The following is a 26,259-nucleotide window of genomic DNA, read 5'->3' as shown; positions in this document are numbered from 1 at the left end:
TAGCTGAAATCCACTTGTGAGCTCCTGTTTCTACCACAAATAGAGGAAGCAAATCTTTTTTTATTTGGTGATGAAAGCAACTTGGGGAGTTTTAACCTCAGTTCTGAAGGGTTACTGGTCTTGCTGCATAACATTACATTCTCCAGGCTTTCACAAAACAGAAATAAGGCATCAAACCAATCCCACAAACACATCTTGTTCTATTTCTTACCTGAAACTTCAGAACATGACCCTGCTGGGCAGTCCCTGCCATTTGTTGTGGAAAGCAAGGTAGTGTCTTTCATTCCAGGTTAGGTACTTCTGTTTGGGTTGGGTTTTTTTGTAGTTTTCTTTGGTTGGTTTAGTTTGCTTGTGTTTTGGGGTTTTTTCAATCCATTTTAGACATCTGCTTAGACTGGCTGTGTTAAGTTGCTTCACTGCACAGTTGGTGAAAGGCAGGAAAGCAGTAGATTACACTATTGTCTTTGACCTTTTCTTGTTAGTTTGTAGCTCATTTAATTTATCTTCTCATGACCTGGTAAGCAAAATCTATTTGTTTTAGGCCTTGGTCTAGTAGTCACAAAAGTCAATACTGTATGCATTTATATAAAGTACTTCTTGGCCATTGTTTGACTTTTTAAATTTTCTGGGTTTTTATCTTATATGTTGAAACTGAATGGTTCCAGTGAGTTGTCCTCCCTCAGTTTGCTGCTTTGCCTTCAGAAATAGCAGTTAATGTTCACTTCTTGGCTTTGCAGAATAAAAAAAAAAAAAATATGTTAATAGACCAGCTCACTTGAATTACTCTTGTTGAAAACTGATTAAAAGCTTATTGCAGCCTCATTTCACAAATGGCTTGCGTCCTAGTTCTTGTTTGATGGGCAGCCTGTCGGTTTGTCAAATTACTCAATAGAATAATTCAATTACTCAAAGCAGCATTGCTGATATGAAGAGCTTATGTAGCTCATTGCTAGTGACTCTGTGCTTTTCACTCTGCAGGCTGGAAACATGATTTGTGAGTGGGCTGTGGCTTTAACAATGGAAGGCGAAGCTGCTTTGTCGTGTATTTCCTTTCCTCCTCTTCCCTTACCCTCCCCTTCCTATGCCTTCCCTCCGCCAGGCTATTTTTGTGGTGTACTGAGCTCCCAAAGCAAACTGAGGGAAAGGGAAAAGGAGTGAGGCAAGCAGCGTCGCAGTCCTTACTTTGCAGATTTAATACATACACCCTGTTCAGAAAATACAGCATGTATGTGGGTCAGTGATTCCTGCAGATTTTTATTATTTATAGCCATTTCTATAAATACAGGACTTCCCACAGCAGGGTTCACGCAGTGCTGAGTTTCTTGTAAACTGAAACGTTTTTATCTCTGCTACGGTCTGGAGGTAGCAAGTGCCAGCTCAGAGGTGAAGATAGAAATGAAAGAAAGCAGTATATGTGCAATGGTGACCCTGCCACAAGGCAGCCTGTTCTTCAGCTGGGAAAACACTGTAGTGGCTCTAGCAGAGGACAAGGCTTTCAGTGCTATTCCTGTATTTGATGCCCAAGGGATTTTTTTTTCCTCTCTACGTTTCTGTGCACGCATGTGCATGAAACACAGGTGCTTCTCTGTGCCATGACTGGGACTGATGGCAGCTGTAGGAATGTGTAATCACAGAACAAACTTCCTGCATCTGCCCTGTCATGTGCTTCCAAGCAAAAAGCCGCTCTTTTGGTCTTGTGCTGCCCCTGGGAGCTACCCAGGCGTGAAGGGGTGTTGGGTTCCCTCTCCCTGCGGTGAGCACTGGTACTGGCTGGGTAGGTTCCCACAGCAGCAAGTGCTGTACACCCCTGTCAGTTGTTAGGCAAACATCTGCAGCTGGAATGTGTGGCATGTTCCTCTGATTTGGCAGTTCTCAACCTTGCATAGCAACACGTGTAAAATACTGAAATGTCGTCTTTCTGTTGCTGTTAACATTCAGAAATCTTGGTTTAATGTGGGCAGTAAAATTCTTGGAAGATGTTGGTGTTTTGTTTTGTGAATAAAATAGATCCTGGCTTCCTTTGTTCTGCTGCCTCATACCAAAAACACAGCAAACAACTGAGATGTGTGCTGGGTGCTCAAGGCCAAAGAATGTTTTAAATGGTCACAGTTTGTTTTATGCAGCCATACAGCAGGGTACATTTTGGAAGGAGCACTGGTGTGGTGTTATCACAAGATACTGAATATGACATTATACTGGTTGTGATTTGTTTTTGGTGCCTGGTTTGGGAAAGCATATACTCATATTCTAAAATACAGAACTATTTGAGAAGAATTAGTGCAAGATAAGGCATCATGCTGCATTTATTGCTAAATGTGTGTTTTTATTTAATTCAAACTAGAAGGTAAACCTGCAAAGAATTCAAATATCTGTTTCTCAGAGCATAAGCATACAAGCACTGGGGGGCAGTTTGCAGGATCAGAGCTTTAGCCTGCTCTGGGTGATAGACCCTCAGGAGAGGAAAGAGAAAACCCATTTTTTTAGATACAACTCTCCTTATCTTAATACTTCTTCTTAGCAAATTGTGTTGGTGGTTAGACTCTTCAGCAATGTGATTAAACTGTTAAAAAATCAAGATATTTAAGGATTAGTTACTGTATTAAATCCTCTTACATGCGGTGTGCTCCGGTTGCCCTGTGTAGAGTATAATGTCATGACTGATAATTTCTGTTTTCTTTTCTAGTACAAGGATGCATTTATGAAAGCAAACCCAGGATATAAGTGGTGCCCCACAACCAACAAACCTGTGAAAACCCAGGCATCGAGTGTTACGAACAGGAAAAAGCTATGGGCCATTGCATCAGACTCTGCAAAAGACTTACCAAGCCCAAGGAAAGTAACCAAAAGTGAAGAAATGCCACAGCTAAACTTTGGGATGGCAGGTGAGATTTCCATCCATGGTACTCAGCTGTAGCTCTGGCGATGTATCGAAACTGAATTGGGAAATTTGGTTTTGTTTAGTACGCATGGTACTGTAGTGTCCCAGATTAAGTTGCCAAAACTGTAGTTAAACCTCTGTGTAACAGTTGTCTAAAATTTTCCATAGTGCATGATTTATTTTCAAGATTTGAGGCATCCTAACTCTTACCCCGTGTAGGACCCAGATTTGATTGATATTTCGATTCCAGCTTATCTTCTGTCAGAGACTTCCGTTCTCTGGTTAAAAAGGAAAGTGCTGATTGTGTGCGTTCTGCTTCTCTGTCTTGGAGTGCTGTACTCTTTTAAGTAATTTACTCTTTGCAAAAATAACTTATGGGTGTCTCAAGTTGGATATGATAATCTTGTAGATTAATGTACCAGTGGGGCTAACACTTTTGTATTTCATCAAGGGAAGCATAATTTAATTTCACTTAAATGTGCTGTTTTGCCCATTATATCTTGGAGGAGCAAATTCTAAACTTCTAAACATTTGAAAAAAAAAAAAAAATAAATATGTGAAGAAGTATAGGTGGAGTCCCTGAACTGGTGAAAAGCAGATAATCTCTCACTGGTATCCATAAATAGCACAACTGTTGTAATCTTGACCTTGAAATACAGGGACATTAATGTTAAATACTGGCAGCTTGAGAATCTAGCAGTCAAGGTTAAAAAAAAAAATTCCCTGCCACTGTTTTTTCCTTTTGTTTCCCTTGGGGATTTTTTTGTGTTTTGGTGGGCTTTTTGTTTGTTTGTTTGTTTGTTTTTTTGCTTGTTTAAAGTTTCAGATGCATCAGTAGTTATAAAATTAGAACCTTTGTCATACCCTACCTGGTTTATGTCAGGTGTGTAGCAGATAGGACTTCTCTGCTTAGAGAGACTGAGAGCTGGAGAGTTTTATGGGACAAGTTTAAAAGAATGAAAAGGGATAAAGAGGCATGTATATCTTAGTATAGTGGTATGAAAATGCCTGTAATGAAATTTCTTCTGGATCTTAAGGAACTGTGAAATGTGATCAAAATAAGTGTTTCATGCTGCATAGTTCTGGTATATGGGAGAGCAGTTCCAAAAATCACAAGCCCCTTCAGACCATTCTGGTTTTACTTTTACAGGAGTCATTTCTATGCTCCTTAAATATTTCTTGACTTCATACAAAAAACAAGTAACAAGCCTTAATCTACCTCTCCTCCATTCCCCAGTGGTCCTAAACTATCCTAATGTCGAGTTTTTGAGCACAGAGGTCTTGAATCTCAACACCTGTCAGAGTAGGGGACAGAGAATAAAGAATTAATTAGAATCTAATCCATTGTTCTATCTATAGAGCCATTTATGTCTGAAGAAAGGCCTTTAGTGCTACCTGTGATAGTTTGTTTGGTTTTTTTCCTGCAGGCTGAGTTAATGAGCATAGTAATTCATGAGGATCTTGCTCCAATCCTTATGCCAGTGAAGGCTGGCAGTATCTTGGATATAAGAATACCTTATAAAATAAAGACAGCTTCTGACAGAGATGTTAGCAGCATCCACATCATGACAAGTGTGCCATGCCAAATGGATTACTGCTTTGTCAACTATATACCAGTTCATGTTAGATAAGTCTATTGTGCTCCTCTCTGCTTGACTTCACATGATAGTTCAGTTCAACTCTCGCTCTTCACCCAGTACAATCTCTTTAAAATCCAGGCTGCATGTTAGCTGATGAACTGAAATGTAGGTGAACCACCTCAAAAGCACTTTTACCTTTGAAATGCCACTGATTCACTTGTATCTTCAAGGCAGGTAACTTCCTCAAGACAGGGTTTATACAAATCTAGTATCATGCCAGGAAATCTGTTTTGTTTGTTGGTCATTGCTAATCATGTCTTGATTGCTTTTTCTGTATTACATTTGATTTTGGAAAATCTAATATGTAGATAGTAAGATCTTACTTTGTTTTTTTAAGTCCCACACAAGCTTTTTTTGTCCTTTTTTGGCTTTAGAAGAATAGCTATGCCACATTTAAGTCTGTTATGCTGACCTACCATTATATCAAGAAGCTGAGGTATGGTGCCAGCATTGGGCTTCTGACCTGCAGACCCAGTAGTGGTGTCCTTGATCATCCAGCCTGGAAGCTGTAATTGAGCACATTTTTCTCATTATATAGCTCACCTGTGTAGGGTGGAGGGCAAAGAACACTGCTGTTTGCAAAAGCTTTGCCATACAAATGTGTGAGATTCGCAGTACTTGAATATTTTTGCTTCAGAAGAAAACCATCCATGCCAAAATGCTTTTTAGTGAGGCAAAGGCTGGAAGAAAGACACTTTTAGAGTAGGCTATACCCCTATAGAAACACAGTTTCTGTTTTTCAGAAAGAAGCTCAATTATGCACCCAGGTAAAAGTTGGTTGACGCTGGCCTTCTTCCTGCTTAGTATTTCCTCATTTTGTTGTTTCCTCTGACAGAGAAATGGCTATAATGAACAAGCCGGTGTGCTGAATCTGTAACCAGCCCAGTACTAACAAAGTATGTCATTCCCAAACAGAGAGATGGTTTTAAGTTTCATCAATATTAAAAGCTGTTGAGAAAGTCACGAATCACCTGCCATTCTGCAAGGCAAATGTGTGAGCTATTTTCCCAGTACTGTTGATTTAAGAATAAATTCTGTAAAATACCCCTTAAAATTCTTCTTCTTACGCGTAAGCTCCTAGTGCTAGAAGAGAAACGTTATTGTGCTGAAAAGGCACTATAAGCATATGGCAGTGTTTGGTTATGTACATTTTGTCTTCCCTTAGGTGAAGTTATTTTTTAATTGGAAACTGTAGTAGAAGGATTTTTGTTTTTATCATGAGCAGACATCTAAGCACCAGCCCTCTGTTACAGCTGCAGCATAAGTGTTCAAGTTGTTTAAGCATCACATTAAACTTTCATTTCTAATTCATCTGTCATTTTTTTCCTTCCTCCTAATTTTGATATTTAAATAAACAGTTTAAGTATTTGCTTACTTAGGGAGAAAAACAGTAAACCGTACTTCTGTCTTTGTTCTCTTATGATAAGCTACTTAATTGAAAGGCAGAAAGCCAAAACTACCAAGGAGATATTTAGAAGACAGGCAAGAATTTTACAGTCATGAACTGGCTGTTCTTGAGATGGCAAAAGCTGGGGAGGGGGAAAAGGACCAACAGGTAATGAAAATAAAGCACAAAAGAGCAGCTGGGAGTCATCAGGGTGATGCAGGCATGAGAAAGTGCTGTACTGCAAATTATCAGGCAGAGTGTTTTCAGGACCCCCCTCATCTGGTGTGGTTGCACTGCTGGTCATCCATATGCAAGAAAGACCAACTGCACCTGGGATAACTGCAGAGGAGAGCTATAGGAATTGCTGAAATGATGGAAGATGGATGTGCTTGATGACACTGGGAGATCTTGAATTGTTTAGACCAAGAAAACAAGTGGAAGAAGAGCAGGAAAAAGTCCTGTAAATGCAAAAAGGGAGATACCATTTAGGGAAGCAGTTACTAATCTTAGAGATGCAAGTACCAGAAAAACATGTATTACCTGGCCTTGAGTATATTTAAGCTAAAACCTGGAAGAATGCTCTTAATGCTTAGAAGACTTGAATCCTGCAATCATCTTCCAAAGGGAGTAAAGAAACTAGAAAACTACCAGCCAAGGTTTTACTCATTAATATGGGGCTCAGTAAGTTTATGGAGGGCCTGGAGATCTCTTCCCGTCTCTCCTTCCTCCAAATCCACTGTCTGGTCAGGCATTGTCTTTCAAGATATATGTTCACTTTTCACTTCCTAATTGCTCTGATGTCCTCTGGTTTGAAGGACTGAGTGGTTTCTGATCAACTGCATGGATGGCAAAAAGTGCTGCTGCTGACAGGATCACTTCATGAATTGTGTTTAGATGCTTACTGGCCCTTCACATTTTCTGTGTCTCTTCCTGTTACTAGAACCTACACTTCTGGTAGTGTCTTGTCTCTTCACAGAAGTGTGATTTTTTCCCCCTTTTTAATTTAAAAAGGCAAACTTCTTCAAAAAAACTAAAACCTTCGAAACACGTGTGGTGTATGTGTTTATTGTGGTGAATGAAAAAGTTAATTCCAGTTCAATATTGGATTTGAAGCTAGGCGCTATTTAGGATGCCCATTTAATAATATGCCACTCTTCTATCCATGAGGTAGTGAATAAGCCTGGTTTATTTACATTGTTTCCCTCTGTTTCTATTTAATGCCCCTCTGAAAAGCCTATTGGAAAAACTTTTCTTGGGAATCTCAGTGAGAGATGATGTGTGCAGGAAAACTTTGGGCAGCATCTGTGGTATTGAATTAAACAGCATTCATGAGTATTTCCATGAATTGGACTTATCATATGTAGCCCTAAACTCTTTGGAGGTTTACAGGTACAAGTTTGGCCCATGTCATCTGAAAAGATGAAAAAATTCCATTCACATTGTGGCTGTTGTATGAGACATTTGGCCACTGTCTGTTACCCAGTCTCTACATCACACTGTTAAATCAGGCGCCTGCATTGCTCCCAAGGCATTCTCCCAAAATCAGACAATTAGTCTTCATAGAGATGAAGAGCAACCACTGTTCTGAGTGGAAAAGCCACTCCATGAGTAATGCAATGTCAGAGTTTATTGCTTTCACTTCTTGTCATTTTCTGAGCTCCTGAGGTGCAGAAAGGCTACAGGGGAAAAGCTGTCAGTATTAAACACTTGGAGAAAGAACATTTATATCTCCATTTTACATTCCCCAATTATGTATCGTATTGGCAGGGCAACAAGTAGGCAGGCAGCTTGCCTGGCCAGTGCTTGTGCTGTTCTGGCTTCATGCTTCAGAGCTGTCAGGCTGGCACTTTTCACCGCTAAATACAGTTCTAAATTATAGACAAATGAAGACAGAAATTTTGCTTCAGAGCCTGATCGTGTTGTTTTGTTCCATCCTTTTACTTTTTCAGTTGCCAAGGAAGGAACCGCTCCCTTGGTAGGAGCATCCGCCGACTTGTAAACCTGTGCATTATTAGAACATCTTTGTGTATATTTATATGTGAGATCATTACAGTTGCTGTTTTAAAGATATTCATCTCTATAGTACATAAAACCTTTGGCAGTGGAATTGTAAATCCATGCAATGGGGTGTTAAGCACACAAATCCAATTAAATCCTTCAAACAGCTTTGAAAGCCTTCCCAGAGGGTACAGAAATGGTTTTTTGTGATTCTCTTGAACTGCCTTTGATGGCAGCTTGCTGAGAGTGTCTGTGACAAATAGTCTTCTGGGTCTTTAGTGGTGCAAGTGGTAGTTTTTTTAAACAAGCAAATGAATCAACTGAAGACTTCATTTTACTCTTTTAACAGATCCTACCCAAATGGGAGGCCTGAGTATGCTGCTTCTAGCAGGGGAACATGCACTTACTGCACAAGAGGTAAGGAACTCTCTTCTCTCCCTTACTGAGGTCTCAGTTTAAAGAACTTGTAAGAGGAATATTTGACCAGTGAGGAATGAAAATGGGCAGGAGATCTTTCTCCTTTTTTATGCCTTTATTAAAAAAATCAGCTCAAGTGGGGAGAAACCGACGGGTTGCGCCTGCGCCGCTGCTGCTCCCAGGAGTGGCACAGAGGAGGAGGATGATGCAGTTGTGTCCACTGGTATGCAGGCAGAGCTGGGGCTTCCATCCTCACAAGAGATTAGGAGATTCCATCTTTTCAGGCTAACATTCGATGTCTCCTTTCTAGTTGACCTCTCCTTAAGTTAGGGTGAGAGGCAAAGAGGATCCCATCTGACACAGGAGCAAGTTCCTCACCTTTAGACATTGGGCATCACTTAGATCTCTTAATTCCATGATGGCTCATTGTTTTTAGGGGATTTTTTGCAAGATTTGGTGAGGGGGCTTCCACAGTTGCATAATAGCTCTGACGTCCCATCCCCACCCCCACCCCCCACTACCTGCAGCCTCAGGTGTCATCTCCCGGGAAACAGCAGTGGGACACTTGAGCTGACTTTTAACTATTAACAGGTAACTGAAGAAAAACTATTAATAACAAGTTAATAATAGCAACATGAAGTTATTACCAACAGCAATTGGTTTAACTTGTTAACTCTGCAACTTAAAAAATGGACAACTTTTCTACTCATAACAACCTCAGCTGGGAATGAAATGTGTGTCTTGTATCCCAGCTGTGAATGTAGGTTGAGCATAGTTCAGTATTAACTCTGCTGATACTTGAGCATGCCAGTCAAGCCTGCCCTATGAAGAGACATTGTCAGAGGAAAAAGGGTTGAAATACAGTGACTGTGTTAACAAACAGGTAGTTTGCAAGCTTTTCTGGGCAAGGATTCTATATGCTTGTGCAATGCCTGACACAACTGTGGCCTTGGCACTAAGAAATGAATAAACAAGTAATTTCCTACAAAGTCAACATCATTGTATATACTGAAACCCTGCAAGTGCTAACAGGTAATTGAAGTATTGCAGTCTGCTGCTATTCACTAAATCCTTACGTCTAAAAAGAAGTTTGTTGTTAGTTGCCATTACAAATGTGTTTTTACAAAGGAGTCTAGTAGGTGTTTGTGTACATCTCCAGTAGTGCAGAGATCTTTAGTCTTTCTTTAGACTGATTATTAATATCATGTGGTTTTTAGGCCAACTTTGAAAATTTTTCAATTTTTGTGGCTTCTTAGTTGGCTATAGTAAGTAGTACTGCCATAAATCTCTAGCTCTAGGAAAGAGCTCTCTTTTGTTGTTGTTGTTGGTTTTATTGAGAGGAAAAGTAATGATTAACTTAATCTCTATGTGTGGTGCATTTGAGACTTATTGCTTCTGTACTGCCAGGACTCCTCAATGCTTTTCACACCAGTTTTAGCCATGGAAGTTTTATGCTGTGTGGGTAGTGGTCTTCTGTGCTGCAGCATGAAAAATAAGAAACATTCAAGCCAAGTTGAGAGAGAAGTGATAAGAAATACATTATTTTGTGCTAAAATTATACTGTCCTTCTCAAACTTGTAATCTCTTAGCTTGGAGCATACAGGCTGCTTTTACTATGCTGTTATGTTTAAATGTGTGGGAAGGTATATTGTAGTCACAGATACTGCATTCCTTTAAAAAAAGTCTTTGCTATGACCTTGAGAGCTGAGGTGTCTTGATTCTGCAAGAGCCTCAGTAGTATGATTTCAGATGGTAATGTAGGAATAAAATCCACATGTAGATTTAGAGTCAAATCAAAAGGCATGCTATGTGATTGTTCTAGTGCATAAAAGTTCTTTTTATCAGAACGTTCTTATTTTGAGCAAAAAGACACGCTTACTGTGTGTCTCAATAAATCCTGGTTTTCCTGATAGAAGTGTGCAATACAACTTGTGATGAAATATTCACTTTATGTATAAACTACTCTTCTGGGCCTGTAGTCTTCTTTTGAAACCTGGCCCTCCACATCAAAGAAGCAAGCTGTGTAATCTACTTTCCCCAAAAATATAGAGTAAAATAATTGTCATAAATACAGCCCAGACAAAACTAGTTGAGGGATTGTTAGAATCATGATGGGCCATAATTTAGCCCATACTTACTAATGAGTTACCCTGTTTTAATTGTCCTGCCCTATTTGACAGGAAACTGCAAATCTCTGATCCTTTTGAGGGTCCCCTTTGTAAAATACCTCCTCCAGATCATTGAGGTGATTTGTATTCTTATACAGACCCAAATGAACAAAGCTCAGTCCTCTTCACTGTGTGTTTGCAGGAGTTGAGTCTCCAGCTGTGTGTCCAGGTGCTGAGAGACTTTCTCAGTTTCTTTTGTGTAGCAGCCCTGGTGTGTCTTCCATTTGTCCTTTATTTTCTTATGTTTCAGTGGTGAATAGATACAGAGCAAATATTTCTTAGGCATGTGTTTCTTAAATGCAGTAATGATCCTAAATCAGTTTAAACTTGGATAACTGAACTGCTCTTCTGTCTTCCCTCAAGCATGTAGACAGAGGAGATGTAAGATGGTCATCTTTGCATGCTTTTAAGAGAATCTGTGGTTGGACTTCCATGCTTATGATCTCACACTTAAACCAGCATCTGGGAGGTTAGCAGAACATGGTAGGGGGTGGTATGACAGACTCAGAAAGCAGCTGAAGAATTCATTGTAGAGCTGGAAGCTGTTTGTTCTTGAATGGAGAGGAAGAGTCAGTTGTGTTGTATTAGAGTTGGTATTCACATGGGAGAAAATATGGTGTACTAAGGTGACTACAGAAGTATGGTTAGTGAAAGAGGTTCAGAAGTTGCTTTATTATGGAGAATGTATGTATTGTTTTTATATGAGTATATAAATACACATTGTACATCTAAAGCCTTGGCATTTTTATTTTTAGAAAAAGGACAGATACTGTCATATTTTAAAGAATGCTCTAAATTATAACATGTAGTCTAAATTATCATGAAATTGTGTGTATACACTTAAGATACATGTACACATATATGGTTCTTAAACTGGGGATCTGGCAGACTCAGGATTAGCTGTCAACATGCATATTGACTGCTGTGCATATGTATGATTATGCAGCCTTGGGTGGCCTTATAAGCATAGGTCTTACACACTCCTACAATTTAAAAGTTGTTAACAGAGGGAAGGGCAGCACTGGCGCAGTTTTGCTCAGCAGTTAAGAGAGGATAAAGGACATTGTACTTAGAGGTCTGCTAATCCAATGAAAAATATTCAACACGTGCTGATGTTCTGACAAGTGTATGCTAAATGAATGGATAGGGGTTTTTCAAGTGAGGTGTTTAATTTTCAGGTTGTAAGAAGCCCAGATGTCGGGTGACCAAGTGACCAGCCAGCAGGAGGGTGGGAAGAGGCACGACAGTCGTATTTACAAAATTGTTTTGAGGCTTCAGCTGCAATCTCTGTATGTTGCCAGTATGTTCCAAATTTTGCAAATTTTTGTAATAGACTAGAGAGTTTCTCTTCTGGTAACAGAATTCAGTGTTGGTGGGTGATTGATTTCCAGGCAGCAGCTGGAGTTACTAAGCAGACAGGCAAGAGAAGCTACAGACCTTACAGGCAGAGGACATGGATATGCAGTGAGTTTCCTTCTGCATTTTGGATGCTTTCATCAGTTACGCAAGACAGTGGTGTGTGAGCATATTTTACTAAACACCTGAGCAGAGATGCCGGATGGATCATCTCCAGCTGCTGTGGTTGTGCCAGGCAAAGCCCGGTCCTCGCTGCAGGCAGCAAAGCTTGAAGCCGGGTGAGCAGCGCTCCTGGCTTACCCGCCCGCCTCCCTGCACATCTCCCGTACTCGTCCGTCAGGCCCTTTCCTTGCCTTACAGCAGCACCTAGTGGACTCTCTGTAGGTTACTGCCCAGAAATCCCGAAATCCGGAGCGGCCCCCAAAGCCTGCCTGTCTGCCTGCGCCTCGCAGCGGTCAGCGTGCGGCCGGCCCAGGGATTTCCTCCGCCCTCGCTCGGTTTGATCGCTTCAGAGCAGGTTGTGGTAACCTGCAGGGAAAGGAGGCATGTGGTTTCCTTCTTTTTGAGAGCAGAAGGCTATCTTACATGTGATGCCGGGTCTGTGGTTTCCTTCTTTTTGAGAGCAAAAGGCTCTCTTATGTGATGCAGGGTCTGCGCAAAGGGTGACTCAGAAGTGAAAGCTGCACTCTCTCAGTGCAGCTCAAGAGAAGGCTTGGAGAAAGAGATGGGATGTTGAGGACATTTTATTAGAGCAGGAAATGAGACATACAAAATGCCACTATCTGTGCATGTGTTCCTTCTGGTAATTATTTTAATGCTTTGATCAGGTTCACCCTGACAAATGGTAGAAGACCTGGAGATACTAAGTTTCCTACAGGTCAAGAATGTTTGGGGAGCAGCAGAGTAGAAGAAAAGGTCTAATTAGTGTTCTGCCAAGTAAAAGCAACAGCATTAACTTTTTAAAGAGTAGCAGGAATTGATAGCAAAAGCATAGTGGTTCCAACCACAAAACCTCCACTGAGCTACTGAGCACCAGCAGTCTGTCCTCTACACACAAACCTGTAGAAAACTGGGCTTCACACCTCCCACAGCAAATGGTTCTGGTACCACCAGGTGTACAAGCTGTGCCCAGCCCCCAGCACGTGGCATCCGAGGCAGTGAGAAGGCTCATCCTGAGTGTCTGACAGCAGCTGTATTGTGGGGGCTGAGCCCGGGTAGCCTCTCTTGGAAGGGCACTGCCACTCCAGCACGATGCTCCTGGGGTCCATGGCTCAATGGCTCCAAACTTGGAGCAGAGCAGTATAAGGCAGCTGGTTGAACTGCAGAAGATATGGGAAACAAGTCCAAAATTTGGTTATTCTTTTAAAAATCCCACCAGTGCAGAGGCCTAAAATGACCAAATGAATGCCCAGACATGCAAGCAGCGACTTTACATATTTGCACCTCTGCAGAGTCTCACACCTTCAGAGATGGGTCTCTCAAAAGCAGTCAGATACTGTTCTGGTAATAGTCCAGACTACTGTTAAGGCACAGACATCTTAAACAGACTGTACAGAAATATGATAAAAGTCAGTTATAAACATTAAGGCAGTGAAAACTGTAGGAAAACCTACCAAAAGGGCAGAAGACAGACATTAGAAGTACATTCTTTATAGCCCTTTGGGTTGGTGTATTCCCATAGTACACCAATGAAACATCATGGTCAGTGTTTAATAAATACAGTGGTTTAATAAATACAGTGGTCACAGGAGTAACTGATGCTGATCCAGTTTATGGCAGAGAAGAAACAAGTTTGTTTAGATATGTAAGCCAATTGTCACGTTGGTGAATTTCCCCTTGTCCTCTGGGTTGCTACACTTGGATTTTGTGTTTCCAGGGGAGCATGGGTAGCAGATTCCTGAAGGCAAATGCTGCTGTTGCTATTGCAGTGCTTCAGGATCTCAGACAAGCAGCAGCAGGACAAGCTGCACATGCTGTGAGGCTTCGTGCTTACTAGCAGGTGCAGGCAGTAGCTAAATCTCATGTGCTTTCAGCAATAAAAGCTGTTGATTTACTTGTTTAGGTAATGAATAAGAAGAAAGCCCACGTTTATTTTTGAAGTTGTTAAGTAAACTGATATTTTGAGGGGGAAAAAAGTTGCTAGGGAAAAAATTTCCATTCTGTTACTTTTTATAAAATCTTACAAAGCCTCCTTCCTTTTTTCTGTTTCTTACAAGCCGTGTTACATACCTTATTTTATTCTAACAGTATTTCATTCTCCTAGGAGTTACACATGTAAATCTTTTACACTCAAATGTGACACTTAATGAATGTATCATATTTGATAGAATTCCTTTACAGAATAATGCTTGATTAACACATTTCTAGCTAATAAGATTACCATGGTTAAGATCTGTGTTAATTTAAGTAAGGCTTTTGATTTTGCACAGTCATTTCTTTGTATTTTATTTTCAGTTATAATGACTTTCTTGCACTGCTTCTCAAAAGCACTTCTAAAATGTATGTTTAGGTACATGATTTGAGAAATTTTAGGCTTGTGCTACCCTTATCTACTTATTTTCATGCTGTTATGATTGGAGATTATTTTTCTAATTAGTATTCCTGTCATCAACTGTCTTCAAAATATTTTTTTACCTTCTATTTAATCTTACTCAGAATTATAGCACAAATTACAGATATAGCAGTGTTGAGAGCATCAAGAATACAAGATAGTTATGTGTGCAGTTCAGTATAATCCATTGATATTCCATTGTATAAAACAATTCTGACAAGTTCAGAATCATAAAAGGAGAAGAAATGCCTGGTATTTTTGTGGTCTTTTTTTCTAAAACAGTTTTCAAATGCATTACAATGAGCGCTAAGCAATGTTTTCATCTGGAAATATGATTTAATCTTTCCAGGACTGTGAAACATTGGCTTGTCCTTCTTGTATTAAATAGTTTATTTTGCTCACTGTTGTTTTTAGCTTGAGGGAAGCACCTTTGAGGTCTTACCCTGCACTCTCCCTTTTCCAGGTTTCCTCCAGTACTTGCCAGTCTGATACATCTAATTCTACAGAAGCCTGTCAGAAGTCATCATTGTTTCAGTTTGCAGAGGTGAGTTTCTTTAAAAAAAGGTTTTCTTCTAAGTGTATCCTTTTAAGAAGCATCTGATGTCCAGCTAAAGAAAAATCAAATGTCTTTAACTAAAATTGATGCTTTTATTTCTTGCCTCATTTTTGGTTTTATGCTGTTGAATCATTTATCAGGTTGGTAAGACTTGAAGTGCAGGAGAGTGTGTTTAGGACCCTGGTGGAAACCCAAGTGCAATAATGGAGCTGTGGTTTAAGCTGTAATATGGAGATATGTCATTCATGCACTTAGTTTTAAACTAGAGCCTTATTAACTAAGGTTTTAACATATGTTTGGATGTTTCTAATCTAGTGTGGCTGCTTTAGTCATCGGCTCAGTCAAAAATCATTCTAGTTCTTAAATCTCCAAAATTTTCTTCTAGAACCATCAAACAGCTCTATGCAAGTGTGCTTTAATTTTGCAGTGTACAGTATTTTTGTCAACATACTCCAGTTATTGCCAGAAGTGCAACTGTGGTGTGTGTTGTTCTTTTTCTTTGAAGAAAGTTTCATCCAAGTCTTAATGGGTTTCACAGATATAAATAACATGACAAAAATGAGAACGCAAGGAACTCTCTGCAAGCATCACTTGTTTCTTGAAATAATCATAATACATGACACAGAAATATTTAGTTGTATAGGTACTGATTTACAACTCACTGGGTAGTTTTTAAGTAAGTGTATATGGAAAGAAATTTTGTCATAGTGAGGGCTTTTTATTACCTGTATTCACACCAGCTGTGAGTCTGACTTGTGTGTCTTTATTACCCATTGCCTTGTGCACTTTCATACTCCTCCCTAAAAGATCATCACTTTGGGAGCAGATACATTGCAATCCTAGCACACAAGAAATGGGACTTCTTTTTCAGTTGGACATTTTAACATCAGTGCACAAGCCCTTGAATTCCAGCTTAAGATCTGGGTCTTTCAAATGTATTAGAAATAAATTGGAGCACTGATCCTTTATTTCTGATTAAAGATAATGGCCAGAGTGAAGTAGATTAGGCTCTTAAACAGCCTGCTGGCTTTTCTTGTTAGGAAGAGGAAATGCCTGGTGTGCCAGCAATGAAAAGCAATACTTAGATGCTTCTTAGAATTGGTTAATTCCAGTATCACTTATGACACTTCTGTGGTAATGATTCAACATCCATCTTCCCATATTTCCGAGGTGCTTCTGTGTGCTTATACTGTCAGTAGAGCAATGTCTTGTATTGAATTTCACTGCTGAATCTTTTAAAGAGTAAGACAAATACCAGCTCACCTAATTGTTTCAGTTCATTTTACAGTGCCAAAGGAGGGAGGTGCCAGTTGCATGTGGTAGTAGGCAGGAATTGTGTACTGCCAGATACACCCTTGCTAAGGGTTTCTGACCTCAGGCTTTTCCTTGCCCATCGAAGAAAATGTTTAGTGGGTGCTAGGAAACAAGCTCACCTGCATTGCTAAAGCATGTGGTTTAGAAGTAGCCTACTGACGATCAGTACTTAGAAATGCAAATTAGCTAGTCTTATTTTTCAAGGATGTTGAACATCCTGTGGAGAGGATGCACCTAACCAGTGCATGGTAGGTATGTGTGTCAGTGGCAAAATAATTGATACTTGCAGTGAAGTCTGACATTAATCAGAGGTGTCATTTGCAACAAAACTAATCGACACAAGTTAAACAGTATGAAATGCAGTTAACTTAGTGTGTGGGATAGATCTGGTGTCTCAAAATACCTGGCGCACATTGTGTTTCTATCCACGCTTTACCTTCTGTACTAAGTAGCAATTTGTGCTCTGTCATCACCACCATTCTGCAGTCTCAGGTCTTCCACTGAACTGTGAAATACAATACAGTGTTAAGTACTTGTTGCTAACCCTTCTTTTATATATCAGCAGGCAAATAAAAGCCCTTCAAAAAAAGCTTATTTTGTAGATCCTAGGAAGGATTTTTCTTCTGAAAAATAATTCAAGATTATCATTTCACAGATCACCTGTTTATGTGTTTCCTGGAAAACAGATACTGTTTGTTCTAAGGGTGTGTTGGGACTCGTTTGCATTCTCTGGAGTACCAGGAATCTTTTTATGTCAGATTATAAATTTAGCATGTTGAAGTGTGATACTGAAACTGAACAGTTAGGTAATACAAGCATAATTGTTTTCCTGACAGATCTCTTCCAACACGTCACAGCCTGGAGTCCTGGGGGCAGTAAAACAAACGGAGGAGTCTGCATTGTTTCAGTTTGCTGAGGTACAATGGCTGAATGTGGTGGGGGAGGATGGGAGGAAGCAAGGAACCCTAAGAGTTGCCACTGAATGGCTAAGCACCCTGTATTATCAGAGATTCCCATCAAGAGATGTGTATCTTCCTAACAGTATTGTGTTAAGAAACCATGGGGTGAATAACCAGTGACTGGATGAGATGTTGGCCAGTTCTACCAGCTGAGAGATACTGGGGATTCCGTACCCAAAGGATGGAACCAACTGCAGACTTACTATCCAAATGGCCTTTTAATTTACATCCAGGAAAACAGCAATTAAAAGACATTCTGAAATAGCACTGCACTGCCTGTGGAAGAGGATGCAGCAGGGCAGAATAGTGATTGTCCTAGAGGTAGGAATTATTTGGAATCCTTGCAGGTCAAAGGAAGCTTATCACAACAACCACAAGAATATTTAACAGCATCAGTTAGGTGGTGACTTATCAAGCCTATCAGTTTCCCATAAGTATGTAGCCTTTCTGCCTTCCTCTACATACTGAAGATTGGGAGTTTGTGAAATGCCGCTTTTAGGAATTTCTTCTCCCATGTGTTGAATATGCCTCTGTGAATTGACTTTCTGCACATTTACTCTTCTTGCCCATTTGGGGGAGTCTGATACTGCTTGCAGAATCATTTAAGCTGCAGGTGCATTTTGTGTGTGTCTGAAAAGGCTGGGATTGGAGCTGGTGCTATTGCAGAGGAGCATAAAGGGATTAAAAGATACCCTGATTGTTACTCTGTGTTTCATGCACTTCCTTCTGTGAAATGTTGAGCTGATTTGTCTGCTATGCTTTTTAGCGTGGCTGGAATGGGCCTTAGTGTTTTCTTAGGCAGGCCAAGGAAGACAAATCAATTTACTGATTCAGGTGTCACAAAAATACCTAGCTACAAACACTCCTATAAAAGATACAATTCAGTTAATATCTCTAATAATGAAGGTATTTTCATATGTACCACAGCTTTGAAAGTTAGAAGTCAATTTGCAAAGCTCTTTTGAGAAAATTAGTGGAATTGAGCAGGATGAAACTATGTGCTGAAGCTAGACTTTTAAACCAAGTTAAAAGATACAAACGAGAACATTTCTTGTTAATTTTATTGCAAAATACTGGACTAATACTACAAGTGAATCTGCTAACTTAGTTGCAAAAATATCAAGTCATTCTGGGTAGTTGCAGAGTTGAACACAGTATGTATTGCATTTAGTACAACATTCTTAAATTGTTATATAAAACCTGGCTTAGCCATACTCTCAGAATTTCACAGAACCTAAGACCATTTCGTCTCCTAATTGAACAAACAAAATTACAAACCTGAAGATTGTCATATGGATGTGATAGTGCATTGAGTTGCATTCCACTATGCTGAGTGAGCTCTTTTGGCACATTGGAGTACACATATGAATGTTAGGTAGAAGAGGTGCTTAGAAAATTAACTAGGATTTACTGAGGACAGTTTTAGAGTCAGGGTTAATCTCTTTTTCTTGTAAAAATATTTAAATGCGTGTGCAGTCTGGAGGGGTTGATTTTGTTCTGTGGCTGGAAATACGAGACAAATTTAGTAAAGAGGAAAAAAAATTAAAAACCTACCTTAGCCATGGTTATTCTTGCTGTGAAACCTTAATGACAGTGATGAACATAATTTTTTTATCTATAGCAGTAGAGAAATGACATTTTTTCTAAGCTTGTAGCCTGGTTATTTAATTTAGGTTGCTCCTGGGGAAAGTATTGAGCATGTTACAGAACCTCTTTAAGCTTTCTCCCCTGCTATTAAAGCTGCTTGTGTTCTTTCAGCTATAAGGGCTTTCATTTGCACAGGCTGTCACTGTGAAATTTGGCAAAAGTCCTATTCCTTACTGTGCCACTTCTTACTGCATCTTGTCTATATGAACACATTACTGCATTTAGAGAACTAAATTATGGCAAGCAATTTGCAGTAGGCTGCTGTCATCAATGTGCTACAAAAGAAAAAAGAGAAGGAGAGAAAGTAGTTATTTAACCAGTAGCCAAGTAGACCTGTGAAGAAATATGAAGTGTGCTCTGGTCTGATGTGCCTGGAGACTTCTGGCAGCCATCCCAGCTCAGTTTTGGTTCTAGCTGGGTGTTCCTCATATGTTGCCTTTCTCTTCACCACCCTTGCAGCAGGGTGAGTAAGAGGTGCCTCTTTGTGAAGACAGCGATCCCATTGAGTAGGTTTGTCATTTAAAACAGACACCTTTACCCCAGGAGTACAAGTGCCCTGTCACTCAGAAACAGCTCATTATGTGTAGAATAGCATGGGACTGTTTTTGTCTTTACAGCCTCAGTTAGTCTTTCATCTGGTTGTCTAGCCCAAGTGTTGTAGTTGTCAATTAAAGCTGTTCAGGATATGCCTAATGAGGCCTGCTCAGTGACTTGCCACAACAGATGATGAAAATCCTGGAAGCAAGACTTCATTCGGTTCTGTGGGTGCACGGGCAAGTGCCTTGGAGGTCTTCAAAGATGATGTGACATCCTCATAAGAGCTTTTTGAAGTTTGTATTGTTGTCAAGTTATGCTTTTGGCTTTCTCTGCTTCTGACCTTGCAAGTAGTTGGCCCTACTTTTGTCCTTCTCATTTGGACCCGTATGGAAAGGCTGTGATTTCTGAGCAGTGTTCCTTAGGGCAGTGGCTGTTTGCAGGCTTGCTGCTCACAGGGACTGGTCACTGTCCCCTTCCTTGCCATGAGAGGGAAGCAGAGCAGATGGGACCCCTTGGTCTTACTGCATCTGTGTTTGGCAAATGTGAACAGATGGTGGTGATTGCTTCCTTGAGAGGAAAGATGAGTACCTCTTGGATTTACTTTCCTAAACTCTTATTCATTATTAAAGAAAAGGCTTCTGGGGTATGGAAACAAAAGAATTGCTAGTTCAACCATCTTAAAAATAAAATTAATCCACAACTACCAAACTCTCTGCTTTCAGCAGCTTTTCTAAATTTGTTTCTCAAAGTAATTTAATTTAAAAAAAACAAACCAAGCAAAAAAAAACAGTCACGTGCAGTATGCAACAAGGTCATGTTTGTGGTTTTTTTTTTTTGCTAGTCCATCATGTTACTGTTACTTTCATTTAAGAAAAAAAAGCATGACATGGATGGTTTTGTCCAGGCTGCATTCTTACATACTCACTTTGAGAAGGTTTGCTCTCTGTTTATTTCTGTGCAGAACAGGAAGTTTGAGCTTCCAAAACTTTTGGTCAAGATACCTTAAAATTTGGAGTGTAAAAACTAGTGAGTGTTTGCTCTTCCAGCTTCCATATGTAAAGCTGTAATCTTCCCAGGTAAAGAAAAATGTATTTGCTGTTTGGCCACATACTGAAATTATTAAATGTTTGTGTTGGAGGAAGAAGAAAAAGTAGTTCTAGGAGGAAGATGAAAACGCCTGTTCTGGGAGGAAGATGAAGTTTCTTTTGCAAATGAAAATGTAATATAATAGCTAAAGTCCCACCTGTACAGTAATAAAAGATAGTAACTTGATCCTACTGAGTTCCCACAATCCTCCACTTAAACCTCTACATAACTAAAGGACTGTTTGTAGTTGTAATTTTGGAGATTCTGTTTATTCTTAAGTCTGGGAGATGTTCTTAAGCCAGAGAATGCGATCTGTAATCTCAATTCTGTCACTTGTTGTTTGTTTTCTTAGCTCTTCAAAGGTTGGGGTTTGGTTTTTTTTTCTGATATGAAGTGTCTGCTTCCTCTTTCTTTTAGTACTAGTTTGTCTTGTTACTGTTTCCTCACTTTCTGCATCAAGAGGCAAGATATGCCTGTATGTTCTCAAGTTATAATTCGGTGCATGTGGGTGTTGTTCTCTCCTTTTTCTGCCATTCATATTATGCGGGGAAAAAAATCATTGAGATGAGCATTTGTTAAAATAGAAAGATAAAAAGTTGAAGTTCAGTGTACAAAATCACTTAGTCAAGTGGAGTCCTGAGCAGGTTCACTGAACTGTCTCAAAGCAAAACTAGGATGCTGAAATTTCAGTTTAATATTAAAAATTTCAATTTAATATTAAAAATTACTGCTAGTGCACATTTGAGTATTATTTGCTGTATTTAAATAGGTTTAAGTGAAATGGATGTCGTGGATTTTGGTGGAGGAGGATGTCGTGGAGAGTGTAATAATAAATTTTTTGACAGGTAATTGAAAGCTAAATTCTTTAAATAACCTAGTTCAAAAGAAAGAATTAATTACAAGGAGAAAGGCAAACATAATTTTTGCATGTGGAAGATCATAGAACCATAGGATATTATGAATTGGAAGGGACCATAAAGCTCATCTTGTTCCAACCCTCCTGCCACGTACAGGGACGCCTTCCACTCGAGGTTTCTCAAAGACCCATCCAGCCTGGCCGTGAGCACCAGCCTGTCTGGGCCACCTGTTCAGTGCCTCACCACCCTCTGAGTTAAGAATGTTTCGTAACATCTGCCATAAACCTGTCCTCTTTCACCTTAAAACCATTTGCCTTGTCCTGTCACTACCTGTGCAATCATGGTCCCAAGTGTGATTTTTGTGGTGAGGGAGATACCACAGAAACACTGATGATTTTGTCCCAAGGCTTTTAAAGGCTTCTAAGTCAAATACTACCATGCAATGCCATGCCAAGCCAAAAAAAGGTCACATATCAGAAAATTCTTGCATTTCTGAATTTATAATGCTGCACTGGAAAGCGGGTCTGAAAAAAATCTGCTGTAAAAGCAATTCCCTAAAGTGGTAATGGTAGTTATTTACTTATCAGAGGTGCTGGCACACCAACAGCTCTTTGGAAGTCTAGATTTAATCTTCAGACATAGGTCTTACTTCCTTTTTCATAACTAAAGAAAGTGAAACAATAACTGCCTGTGAGGACAGATGGTCCTTATCTATGTCTAAATAATGGGAAATACTGCCCAAACCTTCTGAGAGAATTTTATTTAACCTTAACAACTAATAGGGCATATTTTTAAGCAACAGGTATGATTTGTTCACTTGGTCACATAAAAGAGATGTGAAACATACAGCGTGAATATTAGCTGTGGACAGTACAAACATAGAGTATCCATGAGCGTAATCCAAGGAAGGAATGTGGTATTTGCTTATATTCTCCTGTTTTCTACTTATCTGTTAAGTGTTTCTTGGGTGGGGTTGCCTGTCTGAAGTAGGTCCTTCTGCCAGAAAGAAGTAAAATTAACTGATTTAACTAATCTCTTATTTTCCATTCCTTTTTTCCCCCTCCCTTTCTGTCTTTCCTGTGTGCCACTGAAATATTTTCTTCTCTGTTCATTTGTAACCTAGATCTCATCAAATACTTCCCAGTTGCCAAGTCCCGAGCCAGTAAAGCACTGTGGGAAGTCGGCACTCTTCCAGTTGGCAGAGGTAAAGTTATACCCACTAGTGTCAGAAGGGGAGGATGTGTATAACTTCTCCACAAAAAAAGTATGAATTGTTTAAGGTTTGCTCTAGTATAAAATTTGGTGTTTTCATAAAAATAGATTAGTAAATAATGATATACCAAGAGAAGTAGGCAGTGGCTGTGGTCCCAGGGACCTAGTCTTTTAGATGCTTGTGAATGTGCTTATTTTCTTAGAGACAGCACAGAAAGTTACACTTCTTTTTAGGAAATTTAGCTTTACAATGGTAATAAAAACAATGCTCAGGAGAACAGCAAAGACAGAAGATAACAGTATTTTTAATGAGGAGCTGCATACCAGGATTAAAAAAATAAAGCTTTAATTATGATGATTGGAAGGTGCATTGCTTAATCAGGGACTGAGAATAGGAAAAGAAGAGTAGACTTTGAGGTCATCAGGAATCTGTGTCAAGAGTTGAAAGTTGATGCAGTGTATTAAATTTTGAAATTGGCAACTGTCAGCAGTAATCAAGAATGCTGGGTCAGGTTTCCTCAAAGTCCTAGAAGTTCTCTGTGAGTCTTAAATATAACGTTGTAGAGGTTTTCTCTTTGATATGGATGAGACACTCAAAAATCTCTGAGGTTTGATGTGCAGATGCTATTCTTTGTGAAGATTGAAAGATGAAGATACATGCTGTATTCCAGACAAATAAGGGAGTATGCTAGCACATTACCTGTACACTTTTTTTGTTGGTTTTTGTTGTGGTGTTTTAGTTTTTTATTTCAAATTCACATCCTGTTTCAGTAAGGAAAATGGTTCTCTGGATCCTGTCTAGTTGCAGCCAGCCCTAAATTCTTGCTGGTGAGATCGGTCCCTCTCAGGAAAAAGGCAGAGGTTGGAAGCATTGAAATGAAAGTATTTCATGTGTTGTTCTATGGATTGTCTTGCAAGACTGTGGCTTTATAGGAACTTAAATGAGTGGAAGAAAATCTGCCTTACTGTACAGACAGTCTCTGGCAGTAGTAGAGTTTGTGACTATATGCTCTATTGCCAGCAGTGTCTGTGCAAGGGTGATTACACCCAACTGTCGTCAGTGATCCATAAGGGTATTTGGCTTTTGCAGCTCTGGGCCAGCAGAAGGGCTGGTAGTATTTACTCAGGGACACCAGAAGTTTGTAACATGGCCTCTAACAGGACAGCAGCAGGCTGAGTAATGCTGTTCTGGAGTAAGGCTTATTGCTGTGTGCAGCCTGATTTTTAGAAGTCAGTGTTAGAAGTTGTGATGTGACTATGAAGCTCGTGAAGCCCTAATTTAGTAGAAGGACAGATGCTTGTCCACAGGAGTGCAGAGTTTCTACTGCAGGTGGCAGAAAAAGTGAAGCTAAGTCTGGCAGCATGACATTGTATGTTGGACAGGTTTCCGTGATTGCTCAGATGGTGTCCTGCAAGCCTAATTTAATACACAAAATGGACGTTAAAGGCTCTGATTCAAGCAGGGAAAAACACAGCAGATGTGCTAGGCACATCTTCTATGTCTCTAGCTCTTGTAGGACATCAGTACTATTGATTTTTTTCTTCTTTTTTTCCCCAGTTTTGGAGATCTCTAATGTTGGATCATAGTTGAATAAATGATATTAAGTTTTCAGATAGCAGTTCAGTCCCTGTTTGGAGTATCCCAAATAAACCATGTTCATAATCACCTCGAGGGTGTCTTAGGTTTGCAAGTGGATTTGGCAGACAGCTGTGCTGTGCTGCTGTAACTCCAAACTGCAGATGCTGTGCACTGGAGGGGACTACTGTTTCCATGCTGCTGGCATGGCAAGTGTCTGGTGCCTGGGAGCCTGTCTTCTTCAGCATACTACATTGCTCTGCTCCTCCTTCATCTCTTTGCTATGTAGATTAAACAATTTTATCTTCTTCTCCCCCCCCCAACTTCCCTATCCCTTCCTTTTTGATATTTCACAATATTTCACAGATGGTGATTAAAATAAAATGCAGAAGGTAGTTTAATTATTTTCTAAAACTTCTGAGGATTTCTAAGTTTGTACAAATGGTTGGAGCCAGTCTGCATTCTGAAGCCTGGGAGGCTGTTGCTGTTCAGCTCTGCTGAGTCCCTTCCTGTCTTTAGTCTTCAATGTGGAGGCACAAGAGCGAAGGGAGGCAGTGCAGGAGTGGAGCATCACCTCACCAAGGGAGGGGGGCCACTGCACAGCACTGGCAGCACCTGGCTGTCAGCATCATGAGCTCTGATGGTCAGAGCTTGGGAGGTGCTGTGAGAAGCTGCATCTTCCAGGAGATGCAGAAACAGGGTTGTTTTTTGTTTATTTCCTTTATGGCAGTGACAGGCCAAATTCTGTGATCAACTTTGTAGGCCCATGTTGGTTGAGAGCAATGAAAACTGAGTTTGTGGGTACAGGGAGAGACAAAAGGGTGTAAATACCTTGGTTCCCCAGTCCCTTATAACTTCACTTTCTTATGCAGCCTAAAGAAGGAAGTATAAGAAACCCACAAGCCTGGTCTGAGATAATGTGATATGTCCTTAAAAATGTAACATTTTTTTCATACTAGTGGCCAATCCTGATACTGATACTGTTAAAGTTGTTTAGAAAAGATCATTTCCTTGCACCTAGCTCAAAACTGATACAAAACACTCAAAAGTACTGAAGAGGATCATGGCCTAATACAGGAAAAATATTCTGGAGGATAATTAGCTGCATGCTTGCATGACAGCTTCCTTTTATTCTGAGGAATACTAAAGATTACCAAAGGCTTGAGGGCTTCTACTTAATTTTGGGTTCAGAGCATCTCTTTTATATGAGTCCTACAGGACACCAAAAGGCAAATCATAACCTGAAAGAAATAGCCTCCTTAACCTGTAATAATGAAATAATTAAAAATTTTGGAATTCAGTGTCCTGCTAAGCCTTTAAAAACACCACCAGCTGGGTTGCATGCTAGTGTAGATTGTTGCTTAACTGCTGGAGTCTGTTCCTGTGTGAAAGAGCATGTGTTTCAGTTCATGCTGTTCTTCAAAGGGAGTCCTGACAAGAAAAACCCCAAATGTGCAAGTATTGTTTAGTGTACGGTAGCATTATCCACCAGTGCTGCAGTGGGCTTTTATTCATACTAGCATGCACAGGTCTACACTTCTTTTTTAGTATATAATCTTATTAATTAATTTTAGGAAGGGGGAAAACAATCCATTGAAAAGCTGTGTCATAAACATAAAAGAATTGGTAGTGACCAAAGACTGTTTTATTTGTGTTGATTTTTCTCTCCATAGATTTCTTCAAGTACATCCCATTCAGGGCCTTCGGATTTAACAAAACAGTGTGGAACATCAGCATTATTTCAGCTGGCAGAGGTAATACTAAAACACTGGTGACTAATTGCCCCAGGTGCAGTGGGGTGGAGAAGTTAAAGCTGTTGATTGCCAAAGTCTGTAAGGCAGAACAGTGATACAGTTGTAATTGCACCGCTGCTTACAGAACCATTAATTATCATGGCTCAGATGCCACAAGTCAAGATTTCCCCAGATTAGCCATCAACTTAGAGGTTTCTAAGAGTCTGGTGCAGTTGAGAAGTACCACCAATTCCTGGTGGCAAAGGGACTTTCTTGCAACTGAAATGGATTCAGTTTCTTATTTAGGCTTTGAGGACTTAGGGCTTAGCTGAAGGACACAAATAGTTGAGAGAGAGGACTGGATGGCTGTGTTATGAAATTCAGGCA

General features: G+C 39.9%; 1 protein-coding gene across 17 annotated transcripts in view; it reads left to right on the top strand.

Moving 5' to 3' along the window:
* The window catches only part of BBX (BBX high mobility group box domain containing), a 138,624-nt gene that overhangs the window by 81,352 nt on the left and 31,013 nt on the right, over positions 1–26,259 (top strand). For 15 of the 17 annotated variants that reach the window (XM_064410606.1, XM_064410616.1, XM_064410614.1 and 12 more), the window contains 6 exons: positions 2,684–2,882; positions 8,253–8,320; positions 14,859–14,939; positions 17,102–17,182; positions 22,475–22,555; positions 25,813–25,893. In XM_064410606.1, coding sequence (XP_064266676.1) covers positions 2,684–2,882; positions 8,253–8,320; positions 14,859–14,939; positions 17,102–17,182; positions 22,475–22,555; positions 25,813–25,893 — 591 coding nt within the window. Of the gene's footprint in view, positions 1–2,209; positions 2,345–2,683; positions 2,883–8,252; positions 8,321–14,858; positions 14,940–17,101; positions 17,183–22,474; positions 22,556–25,812; positions 25,894–26,259 lie in introns of those variants that run through there. The other 2 variants (XM_064410618.1, XM_064410602.1) reach the window with 2 other exon arrangements.

The sequence above is a fragment of the Passer domesticus genome, chromosome 2, assembly GCF_036417665.1.
Source record: "Passer domesticus isolate bPasDom1 chromosome 2, bPasDom1.hap1, whole genome shotgun sequence".
NCBI lineage: Eukaryota > Metazoa > Chordata > Aves > Passeriformes > Passeridae > Passer > Passer domesticus.
The sequence above is the reverse complement of the archived record's forward strand: the minus strand, read 5'-3'. Positions and strand labels throughout refer to the sequence as shown.